Consider the following 12663-nt stretch of genomic DNA (forward strand, 5'->3'; position numbering starts at 1 on the left):
CCTGCAGAGTTGGGCGAATGGTCTGGGGTATGGGACGCCAAACCTGTTCATGCACGTAGAGGTTGGCACCGGTATACTTTGCCTTGGGCGAGTGACGACCACTAGATATTATCGCTTACTTCACACATATAATCACTTCCTATTGGCGAGTCATCTTTTACACGTCTTAGCAATACCTCTTAACGATAAGCAGAGCTCCTGCTTGACATTTAGTGTTACTGTTTAAAAGGTCACCTGTTGGTCGAGGGGTGGGGGGAGGGGGTGAAGGGTTGATTGTGCAACTGCTCGACATTTGCTGATGCTCTCCCTGTGATATATCGTAAAAATCGCTGCCATTCACAGATTAATGCAGATAATACATAGTCTCGCACAGTCAACCCGTTCTCGCAAATTTAATAAGTCAATATTGACTTATTAAATATGTGCATAGGTGACATACTTAACATAATAGATACCCTTAAAAAGATTCATAGAAAACACCGACCTTACCTAACCTTGTTAGTATCTTAAGATAAGCATCTTATAGCTTCGTAATTACAATTATTACCTAACCTATAATAGGTATAGGTTAAGTAATAATTGTAATTACGAAGCAATAAGATGCTTATCTTAAGATACTAACAAGGTTAGGTAAGGTCGGTGTTTTCTATGAACCTTTTTAAGGGTATCTATTATGTTTAGTATATCACCTATGCACATATTTAATAAGTCAATATTGACTTTACGAATTTGCGAGAACGGGTTGCACAGTGACCAAACAGCGAGCTCGAGAAGCTCAGGAATCTGTACACCAGTAGACTGATGGTTGAGAGACGGGACCAAAGAGCCAAATCTCAATCCCCGCAAGCACAACTAGGTGAGTACAACTAGGTGAGTACATTACCATAACCTCTAGACTTACAACTTGGAAGAGTTTGATCCTTCAGGAACGCTCACAAAATACAAGACTGAACCTAAAAATTGCACTTATGAGGCACTGACCTTGAACTTGTGGCTGGAGCAGGAGTGGGTGCAGCGTTGCTGGTCCAGAAGGTTTCTGCAGGCGTGGCAGGCTTGTGGGTCCCCAGGCGAGCGGCAGCCCCCAACACACTGCTCGTGACAACACTGGTCCCCAACGCATCCTCCAACACACTCGCTCCTGCACACTGCAACACAACAACGTATCCTCATCACCTGTCGTCTTAGTACACTTACCACCAAAGTGTTGTGGTTACCTGACAGTACACTGAGATACATTCTTGATACCCTGTCACTTCCGCACACTGCATGATATCAGTAATCCTGGTTGCCTATCACTATGTAACAGTGTAAGTGAATTTCACTTACACTGTTCTCTCTTAATTTCACATATATGGAGAGAGAGAGAGAGAGAGAGAGAGAGAGAGAGAGAGAGAGAGAGAGAGAGAGAGAGAGAGAGAGGGAGAGGGAGAGAGAGAGAGAGAGAGAGAGAGAGAGAGAGAGAGAGAGAGAGAGAGAGAGAGAGAGAGAGAGAGGGAGAGAGAGAGAGAGAGAGAGAGAGAGAGAGAGAGAGAGAGAGAGAGAGAGAGAGAGAGAGAGAGAGAGAGAGAGAGAGAGAGAGAGAGAGAGAGAGAGAGAGAGAGAGAGAGAGAGAGAGAGAGAGAGAGAGAGAGAGAGAGAGAGGGAGGGAGAGAGAGAGAGAGAGAGAGAGAGAGAGAGAGAGAGAGAGAGAGAGAGAGAGAGAGAGAGAGAGAGAGAGAGAGAGAGAGAGAGAGAGAGAGAGAGAGAGAGAGAGAGAGAGAGAGAGAGAGAGAGAGAGAGAGAGAGAGAGAGAGAGAGAGAGAGAGAGAGAGAGAGAGAGAGGGAGGGAGAGAGAGAGAGAGAGAGAGAGAGAGAGAGAGAGAGAGAGAGAGAGAGAGAGAGAGAGAGAGAGAGAGAGAGAGAGAGAGAGAGAGAGAGAGAGAGAGAGAGAGAGAGAGAGAGAGAGAGAGGAGAGAGAGGAGAGAGAGAGAGAGAGAGAGAGAGAGAGAGAGAGAGAGAGAGAGAGAGAGAGAGAGAGAGAGAGAGAGAGAGAGAGAGAGAGAGAGAGAGAGAGAGAGAGAGAGAGAGAGAGAGAGAGAGAGAGAGAGAGAGAGAGAGAGAGAGAGAGAGAGAGAGAGAGAGAGAGAGAGAGAGAGAGAGAGAGAGAGAGAGAGAGAGAGAGAGGGGGAGAGAGAGAGAGAGAGAGAGAGAGAGAGAGAGAGAGAGAGAGAGAGAGAGAGAGAGAGAGAGAGAGAGAGAGAGAGAGAGAGAGAGAGAGAGAGAGAGGGAGGGAGAGAGGGAGGGAGAGTACTCACCTAGTTGTGCTTGCGGGGGTTGAGCACTGACTCTTTGCTCCTGCCTCTCAACCGTCAATCAACAGGTGTACAGATTCCTGAGCCTATTGGGCTCTATCATATCTACACTTGAAACTGTGTATGGAGTCAGCTTTCACCACATCACTTCCTAATGCATTCCATTTGTCAACCACTCTGACACTAAAAAAGTTCTTTCTAATACCTCTGTGGCTCATTTGGGAGCTCAGTTTCCACCTGTGTCCCCTTGTGCGTGTGCCCCTTGTGTTAAATAACCTGTCTTTATCTACTCTATCAAATAGAATCTTGAATGTGGTGATCATGTCCCCCCTAACTCTTCTGTCTTCCAGCGAAGTGAGGTATAATTCCCGTAGTCTCTCCTCGTAGCTCATACCTCTCAGCTCGGGTACTAGTCTGGTGGCAAATTTTTGAACCTTTTCCAGTTTAGTCTTATCCTTGACTAGATATGGACTCCATGCTGGGGCTGCATACTCCAGGATTGGCCTGACATATGTGGTATACAAAGTTCTGAATTATTCTTTACACAAATTTCTGAATGCCGTTCGTATGTTGGCCAGCCTGGCATATGCCGCTGATGTTATCCTCTTGATATGTGCTGCAGGAGACAGGTCTGGCGTAATATCAACTCCCAAGTCTTTTTCTTTCTCTGACTCCTGAAGAATTTCCTCTCCCAGGTGATACCTTGTGTTTGGCCTCCTGCTCCCTACCCCTATCTTCATTATATTACATTTGGTTGGGTTAAACTCTAACAATCACTTGTTCGACCGTTCCTTCAGTTTGTCTAGGTCTTCTTGAAACCTCAAACAGTCCTCTTCTGTCTTAATCCTTCTCATAATTTTGGCATCGTCCGCAAACATTGAGAGAAATGAATCTATACCCTCCGGTAGATCATTTACATATATCAGAAACAAGATAGGACCGAGTACAGAGCCTTGTGGGACTCCACTGGTGACCTCACGCCAATCGGAGGTCTCACCCCTCACCGTAACTCTCTGCTTCCTATTGCTTAGGTACTCCCTTATCCACTGGAGCACCTTACCAGCTACACCTGCCTGTCTCTTCAGCTTATGTACCAGCCTCTTATGCGGTACTGTGTGAAAGTCTTTCCGACAATCCAAGAAAATGCAGTCTGCCCAGCCCTCTCCTTCTTGCTTAATCTGTGTTACCGGGTCATAGAACTCTATTAAGCCAGTCAGGCAAGAATTACCCTCCCTGAACCCATGTTGTCGATTTGTCACGAAGTCCCTTCTCTCCAGATGTACTACCAGGTTTTTTCTCACGATCTTCTCCATCACCTTGCATGGTATACAAGTCAAGGATACTGGCCTGTAGTTCAGTGCCTCTTGTCTGTCGCCTTTTTTGTATATTGGGACCACATTCGCCGTCTTCCATATTTCTGGTAGGTCTCCCGTCTCCAGTGACATACTATACAATATGGAGAGTGGCAAGCAAAGTGCCTCTGCACGCTCTTTCAGTACCCATGGCGAGATCCCGTCTGGACCAACAGCCTTTCTAACATCCAGGTCCAGCAGGTGTCTCTTGACCTCCTCTCTCGTAATTTCAAACTCTTCCAAGGCCGCCTGGTTTACTTCCCTTTCTCCTAGCATAGTGACCTCACCTTGTTCTGTTGTGAAGACCTCTTGGAACCTCTTGTTGAGTTCATCACACACCTCTTTGTTATTCTCTGTATACCTGTCCTCGCCTGTTCGAAGTTTCACTACCTGTTCTTTCACTGTTGCTTTCCTTCTGATGGGACTGTGGAGTAGCTTTGGTTCGGTCTTGGCTTTGTTTGCTATATCATTTTCATAACTTTTCTCTGTCTCTCTTCTCACCCTGACATACTCATTCCTGGTTCTCTGGTATCTCTCTCTGCATTCTGGTGTTCTGTTATTCCGGAAGTTCCTCCACGCCCTTTTGTTCAGTTTTTTTGCTTCCATACATGCCCATGGATTCTTCTTTTGCTTCTCGGATTTTTCCTTTTGGGCCGGGATGTATCTGCTTACTGCCTCCTGACACTTTTGGGTGACATAGTCCATCATATCTTGTACAGACTTAGCTCTGAGGTCTGTGTCCCAAGGTATTTCACTTAGGAAGCTTCTCATCTCCTCATAATTTCCCTTTCGGTATGCCAGCCTTTTGTTTCCTAGTTTTTTTTTTTTTTTTTGGGGGGGGGGGGGATAATTCCTAGCTCTACCAGGTACTCAAAGTTCAATACACTGTGATCACTCATTCCCAAGGGTGCTTCCATCTTGAATTCCCTTATATCCCACTCATTTAGGGGGGTTTTCTATGCAGAGGAGGGTGGTGGGGTTGCCTTCCCCGCTGGTGTTACTGGGTAGCTGGTTGTGGGTTCCTCCCCTCGCCTCTGGGGGGTGTTGTGTTGGGAGCTGTGGTTTCCTGGTTTTCCCCTCTCGCCCTGCGCTTCTTCTTTGCTTCTGCCGCCATGGCCCTCTCCTCCGTCGTCATGTCTCTCTGGAGGAATACTTTTTTTAATTCTCCCACATGTTGCAGGTGGCTTTTCTTTGTTAGAATCGTGTCCTTTGTGTTCTCGTTTGCAAACACTATTTTTAACACACGGTCTCGGTCTTTTTTGTACCAGCCTAACCTGAAAACATTCTCAATGCTATGCTCAGCCCCTTCCATGTCTAGTGCCTTCAGTATTTCATTCACTGCCGCTTTGTCCTTATCATTCCACTCTTTCCTATTAGAGCCTTCCTGCTTTAATACCTACAGCTACCACTGCTCTTTTCCTTTCCAGCAGCTGGCTAGTGGAACGTGCCACTTCCTGTGAGGTGGCTGCTTTCATGGCTACCCCCATCACTGCAGACATTACTTCAGAGTTGTTGTTTTTTAGCATTTCTGCAAATGTTGCTTTTAATGTGGCATTCTCTTCCAAAGTACTATTCCCACCTTCTCCCTGGGTGGTTACCTGAGTCTCAGCATCGATACCGTTCTCTTTGAGGGCTCTAATCTTCTCCTTTGCTGCTGTCAGCTCTATTTTTAGGTTGCTTATTTCATTCTTCATTTCTTGCGTCATTTCCTGCATCTCACTCTTGATGTCCTCCAGAAACTGGGCGAACATTTCCTTCATTTCGTCGCCTGAACTTTTCCCTGTTCCCCTGTTGCTTCTGGCTGTCATGCTTGACCCTATTCCTAGTTGTGCCGTGATAGGATTCGTCAGAAGGGCAGAGCGAGGTGGGGGAGAGAGAGATAGGGAGAGAGAGATAGGGAGAGAGAGGGAGAGAGAGAGAGAGAGAGAGAGAGAGAGAGAGAGAGAGAGAGAGAGAGAGAGAGAGAGAGAGAGAGAGAGAGAGAGAGAGAGAGAGAGAGAGAGAGAGAGAGAGAGAGAGAGAGAGAGAGAGAGATATAAAGAGAGAGATAGAGAGAGAGAGAGAGGGAGGGAGGGAGAGAGAGAGATAAAGAGAGAGAGATAAAGAGAGAGAGATAAAGAGAGAGGGAGGGAGAGAGAGAGAGAGAAAGAGAGAGGGAGAGAGAGAGAGAGAGAGAGAGAGAGAGAGAGAGAGAGAGAGAGAGAGAGAGAGAGAGAGAGAGAGAGAGAGAGAGAAGAGAGAGAGAGAGAGAGAGAGAGAGAGAGAGAGAGAGGAGAGAGAGAGGAGAGAGAGTGGGAGAGAGAGGAGAAAGTGGGAGAGAGAGAGAGAGAGAGAGGAGAGAGGGGGAGAGTATGTGTAAGGGGGATGAGGGGGACTGGGGGGGGGGTGGTGGCGACCAGGTCAGGTCAGGTCAGATGGGGGGTAAGAGAGGAGGTGGGGTATAGTAGGGGCTTGGCTCTTTCCACAAAAGGTGTTAATCCTTTTTTCCCTGACTGAACGTTTGTGTGTGTGTATGTGTGTGCGTTTTTGCGTATGCGTGCGTGCATACATACGTGGGCGTGCGCGTGTCACGAGTTCCCTTAAGCGTTACCACTACCTAAATGAGTCACGTTGAGATTTTAAATATATATGATATCCTGAACAAGAATTTGATAATATTTTACCTCGCACTGTACACCTGATTAATTGACCAGAGAGGGGTACATACCAGTCTTCCTTTCCGCTCACACAACTAGATGAGTAATGATGATGTATGGTTGACAGTGCTCCATCGTCGCCTTCCACTTGGTGATTCACTAAGTGCTAGTAGATTGATGAAGTCGGTTCTTCTCTATCTACACAAAGCTCTGGAGTCAGTCACTGTATCGTTGTGTGACAGTTCACTAATTTACTTTACCACTGATCAGTCACCACTCAACAAACACAATCAGGCAGTTCCCCGGCGGGTCTCCCACCTGGCTGTCAGGTCAGGTCGCTCCACGCGGTCCTCCACACTTATATGCTCCGGTGATGCCACTAGCTCCACTTTGTTTCTTCGCACTCGTGTGTGTGTGTGTGTGAGTGAAAGTGTGTGTATATGTGTGTGTGTGTGTGTGTGTGTGTGTGTGTGTGTGTGTGAAAGTGTGTGTGTGTGTGTGTGTGTGAGTGAAAGTGTGTGTACGTGTGTGTGTGTGAAAGTGTGAAAGTGTGTGTACGTGTGTGTGTGTGTGTGTGTGTGTGTGTGTGTGTGTGTGTGTGTGTGTGTGTGTGAGTGAAAGTGTGTGTACGTGTGTGTGTGTGTGTGTTTTGTAGGTAGTAGAAGTGTGAGGAAGCGCGGGGAGTCGTTGGCTGACTCGTCTCTCCATGAGGGAAGCCAACAAGAGCCTGTACGGGGACCCCAACGTGCTACTGTGAGGTACAATTTACCATATTGAATGAAGCGAGGGTACTTCCAGTCTTTATATGGTGAAGGCGTCGAGGAAGCCCCAGGGGTCTTGCTGGGCGTGAGGAGTCACTCTCCTGTGGAGACACCCACCACCTCCGGCCGGGTGCCGTAACTCACCCACTTTAGGCGGGGTCCCTCTGAATTAGGAGGTGAGAGTTGAACAGTGGTGCATGTCGTGACCAGTGAGTCTATAGGTAGACTCACCAGGAATATAGTATAGTCTGAGCCAGTAAGCTTTATATAGGTGAGGATGTGAAGAGTGGGTGAATTTTCCCTTTTGATTAATTCAGTGTAATATAATAAGAAGGCAAAGTGTTCTTAAGTGCAGAACTAGTTCTTAAAGTGGTTCACTCGGAAGTGTTTTTGGATTATTATAATTTATGTTGAAAATTACATGAAATATTTTTATTAAACTATTATTATTTATTGATGTCCCATGAATAGACAAATAAAAATAAAGTAATATAAACTGATCCCTAAGATAAGACTAGAATAGTGATAGTAAAGCTGGGCTGTGAGGCGGCGAGTGGCACTGCCCTCACTGTTACCCTGTTACCCCAAGGTGGTAGTGTCCGGCCCTCATCACCAGCTGGGGGCCGGCTGGGTTACCCAAGGTGGCAGTGTCCGGCCCTCACCACTAGCTGGGGGCCGGCTGGGTTACCCAAGGTGGCAGTGTCCGGCCCTCACCACCAGCTGGGGGCCGGCTGGGTTACCCAAGGTGGCAGTGTCCGGCCCTCACCACTAGCTGGGGGCCGGCTGGGTTACCCAAGGTGGCAGTGTCCGCCCCTCACCACCAGCTGGGGGCCGGCTGGGTTACCCAAGGTGGTAGTGTCCGGCCCTCACCACCAGCTGGGGGCCGGCTGGGTTACCTAAGGTGGCAGTGTCCGGCCCTCACCACCTAGCTGGGGGCCGGCTGGGTTACCCAAGGTGGCAGTGTCCGGCCCCTCACCACCAGCTGGGGGCCGGCTGGGTTACCCAAGGTGGCAGTGTCCGCCCCTCACCACCAGCTGGGGGCTGGCTGGGTTACCCAAGGTGGCAGTGTCCGGCCCTCACCACTCAGCTGGGGGCCGGCTGGGTTACCCAAGGTGGCAGTGTCCGGCCCTCACCACCAGCTGGGGGCCGGCTGGGTTACCCAAGGTGGCAGTGTCCGCCCCTCACCACCAGCTGGGGGCTGGCTGGGTTACCCAAGGTGGCAGTGTCCGGCCCTCACCACTAGCTGGGATCCGGCTGGGTTACCCAAGGTGGCAGTGTCCGGCCCTCACCACTAGCTGGGATCCGGCTGGGTTACCCAAGGTGGCAGTGTCCGGCCCTCACCACCAGCTGGGGGCCGGCTGGGTTACCCAAGGTGGTAGTGTCCGCCCTCACCACCAGCTGGGGGCCGGCTGGTTACCCAAGGTGGCAGTGTCCGGCCCTCACCACTAGCTGTTGGCCGGCTGGGTTACCCAAGTGGCAGTGTCCGGCCCTCACCACCAGCTGGGGGCCGGCTGGGTTACCCAAGGTGGCAGTGTCCGCCCCTCACCACCAGCTGGGGGCTGGCTGGGTTACCCAAGGTGGCAGTGTCCGGCCCTCACCACTAGCTGGGATCCGGCTGGGTTACCCAAGGTGGCAGTGTCCGGCCCTCACCACCAGCTGGGGGCCGGCTGGGTTACCCAAGGTGGTAGTGTCCGGCCCTCACCACCAGCTGGGGGCCGGCTGGGTTACCCAAGGTGGTAGTGTCCGCCCCTCACCCCCAGCTGGGGGCCGGCTGGGTTACCCAAGGTGGCAGTGTCCGGCCCTCACCACTAGCTGGGGGCCGGCTGGGTTACCCAAAGTGGCAGTGTCCGGCCCTCACCACCCAGTGGGGGCCGGCTGGGTTACCCAAGGTGGCAGTGTCCGCCCCTCACCACCAGCTGGGGGCCGGCTGGGTTACCCAAGGTGGCAGTGTCCGGCCCTCACCACCAGCTGGGGGCTGGCTGGGTTACCCAAGGTGGCAGTGTCCGGCCCTCACCACCAGCTGGGAGCCGGCTGGGTTACCCAAGGTGGCAGTGTCCGCCCCTCACCACCAGCTGGGGGCCGGCTGGGTTACCCAAGGTGTCCGCCCCTCACCACCAGCTTGGGGCCGGCTGGGTTACCCAAGGTGGCAGTGTCCGCCCCTCACCACCAGCTGGGGGCCGGCTGGGTTACCCAAGGTGTCCGCCCCTCACCACCAGCTGGGGGCCGGCTGGGTTACCCAAGGTGTCCGGCCCTCACCACCAGCTTGGGGCCGGCTGGGTTACCCAAGGTGGCAGTGTCCGGCCCTCACCACCAGCTTGGGGCCGGCTGGGTTACCCAAGGTGGCAGTGTCCGGCCTCCACCACCAGCTGGGGGCCGGCTGGGTTACCCAAGTTGGCAGTGTCCGGCCCTCACCACCAGCTGGGGGTACGGCTGGGTTACCCAAGTTGGCAGTGTCCGGCCCTCACCACCAGCTGGGGGCCGGCTGGGTTACCCAAGGTGGCAGTGTCCGGCCCTCACCACCAGCTGGGGGCCGGCTGGGTTACCCAAGGTGTCCGGCCCTCGCCACCAGCTGGGGCCGCTGGGTTTACCCAAGGTGGCAGTGTCCGGCCCTCGCCACCAGCTGGGGGCCGGCTGGGTTACCCAAGGTGGCAGTGTCCGGCCCTCACCACCAGCTGGGGGCCGGCTGGGGTTACCCAAGGTGTCCGGCCCTCACCACCAGCTTGGGGCCGGCTGGGTTACCCAAGGTGGCAGTGTCCGACCCTCACCACCAGCTGGGGGCCGGCTGGGTTACCCAAGTTGGCTAGTGTCCGGCCCTCACCACCAGCTGGGGGCCGGCTGGGTTACCCAAGTTGGCAGTGTCCGGCCCTCACCACGAGCTGGGTGGCCGGCTGGGTTACCCAAGGTGGTAGTGTCCGCCCCTCGCCACCAGCTGGGGGCCGGCTGGGTTACCCAAGTTGGCAGTGTCCGGCCCTCACCACCAGCTGGGGGCCGGCTGGGTTACCCAAGGTGGCAGTGTCCGGCCCCCGCCCACCAGCTGGGGGCCGGCTGGGTTACCCAAGGTGGCAGTGTCCGGCCCTCGCCACCAGCTGGGGGCCGGCTGGGTTACCCAAGGTGGCAGTGTCCGGCCCTCACCACCAGCTGGGGGCCGGCTGGGTTACCCAAGGTGGCAGTGTCCGGCCCTCACCACCAGCTGGGGGCCGGCTGGGTTACCCAAGGTGTCCGGCCCTCACCACCAGCTGGGGGCCGGCTGGGTTACCCAAGGTGTCCGCCCCTCACCACCAGCTTGGGGCCGGCTGGGTTACCCAAGATGGCAGTGTCCGGCCCTCACCACCAGCTGGGGGCCGGCTGGGTTACCCAAGGTGGCAGTGTCCGGCCCTCACCACCAGCTGGGGGCCGGCTGGGTTACCCAAGGTGGCAGTGTCCGGCCCTCACCACCAGCTGGGGGCTGGCTGGGTTACCCAAGGTGGCAGTGTCCGGCCCTCACCACCAGCTGGGGGCCGGCTGGGTTACCCAAGGAGGCAGTGTCCGCCCCTCACCACCAGCTGGGGGCCGGCTGGGTTACCCAAGGTGTCCGGCCCTCACCACCAGCTAGGGGCCGGCTGGGTTACCCGAGGTGGTAGTGTCCGCCCCTCACCACCAGCTGGGGGCCGGCTGGGTTACCCAAGGTGGCAGTGTCCGGCCCTCACCACCAGCTGGGGGCCGGCTGGGTTACCCAAGGTGTCCGGCCCTCACCACCAGCTGGGGGCTGGCTGGGTTACCCAAGGTGGCAGTGTCCGGCCCTCACCACCAGCTGGGGGCCGGCTGGGTTACCCAAGTTGGCAGTGTCCGGCCCTCACCACCAGCTGGGGGCCGGCTGGGTTACCCAAGTTGGCAGTGTCCGGCCCTCACCACCAGCTGGGGGCCGGCTGGGTTACCCAAGGTGGCAGTGTCCGGCCCCCGCCACCAGCTGGGGGCCGGCTGGGTTACCCAAGGTGGCAGTGTCCGGCCCTCGCCACCAGCTGGGGGCCGGCTGGGTTACCCAAGGTGGCAGTGTCCGGCCCTCACCACCAGCTGGAGGCCGGCTGGGTTACCCAAGGTGGCAGTGTCCGGCCCTCACCACCAGCTGGGGGCCGGCTGGGTTACCCAAGGTGTCCGGCCCTCACCACCAGCTGGGGGCCGGCTGGGTTACCCAAGGTGTCCGCCCCTCACCACCAGCTTGGGGCCGGCTGGGTTACCCAAGGTGGCAGTGTCCGGCCCTCACCACCAGCTGGGGGCCGGCTGGGTTACCCAAGGTGGCAGTGTCCGGCCCTCACCACCAGCTGGGGGCCGGCTGGGTTACCCAAGGTGGCAGTGTCCGGCCCTCACCACCAGCTGGGGGCTGGCTGGGTTACCCAAGGTGGCAGTGTCCGGCCCTCACCACCAGCTGGGGGCCGGCTGGGTTACCCAAGGTGGCAGTGTCCGCCCCTCACCACCAGCTGGGGGCCGGCTGGGTTACCCAAGGTGTCCGGCCCTCACCACCAGCTAGGGGCCGGCTGGGTTACCCAAGGTGGTAGTGTCCGCCCCTCACCACCAGCTGGGGGCCGGCTGGGTTACCCAAGGTGGTAGTGTCCGGCCCTCACCACCAGCTGGGGGCCGGCTGGGTTACCCAAGGTGGTAGTGTCCGGCCCTCACCACCAGCTGGGGGCCGGCTGGGTTACCCAAGGTGGCAGTGTCCGCCCCTCACCACCAGCTGGGGGCCGGCTGGGTTACTCAGTAAATGAAGTAAGCAATGTCTTCATGTCGCGTTGTTTAATGTGTTAAATAAGAAGGATGTTGGCAGCATTTAGCAATAAGTATCTCCGTATGTATCTCCCTACTCCCTCCTTTCCCATCTTCTCTTTCCTCCTCAACTTCAGTCTCCCGTATTCTTTTCTTTCCCACTAGACTCCTTCCTCCCTCAGTCGCTCCTCCATTTTCTATCCCCTTTCTCCTTCCTCACCCCTTCCCCATTTTCCATCTGTATTCCTCCATCCTACTCTGTTCTCCCTCCTCCTTCCGCTCCTTCTCTTCCTTATCCCTCTCCTCTTCATCATCACCTTCCTCACCCACTACTCTTTCTTATACACCGGTTGACAGACCCAAATGTTACAACCATACGTCAATGTTCAGACACTGCGAAATACTCATATTTCCGCAATTCGCAACGAAAAAAGACATTTCGTATATATACAAAGATTTTCTCCGCTCACAGAAAATCCACAACTGTCTTGGTTTCCTGTTTAAGGAAGTCGCCTAAATGTATCCCTGTATGCAGCTCCAAGCTCCTTACCCTCTGCCACCAGCCCATTCATCAGTTATGAGATTGTTTGATGTCATTTTATAGTACTTGCAGTCCCCGTGTGTGTGTGTGTGTGTGTGTGTGTGTGTGTGTGTGTGTGTGTGTGTGTGTGTACTCACCTAGTTGTACTCACGAAGTTGTGCTTGCGGGGGTTGAGCTTTGGCTCTTTGGCCCCGCCTCTCAACTGTCAGTTAACTGGTGTACAGATTCCTGAGCCTACTGGGCTCTATCATATCTACATTTGAAACTGTGTATGGAGTCAGCCTCCACCACATCACTGCCTAATGCATTCCATCTGTTAACTACTCTGACTCTGAAAAAGGTCTT

The 12663-nt window shown here is 54.1% G+C and overlaps 1 protein-coding gene across 1 annotated transcript in view; it reads right to left on the minus strand.

Moving 5' to 3' along the window:
* LOC123774536 (insulin receptor-related protein) overlaps window positions 1-12663 on the minus strand; it is an 879124-nt gene that overhangs the window by 435594 nt on the left and 430867 nt on the right. The window contains exon 7 of the mRNA XM_069303789.1: window positions 982-1145. Coding sequence (XP_069159890.1) covers window positions 982-1145 — 164 coding nt within the window. The remainder of the gene's footprint in view (window positions 1-981; window positions 1146-12663) is intronic.

This window comes from Procambarus clarkii, chromosome 51 (assembly GCF_040958095.1).
Source record: "Procambarus clarkii isolate CNS0578487 chromosome 51, FALCON_Pclarkii_2.0, whole genome shotgun sequence".
NCBI lineage: Eukaryota > Metazoa > Arthropoda > Malacostraca > Decapoda > Cambaridae > Procambarus > Procambarus clarkii.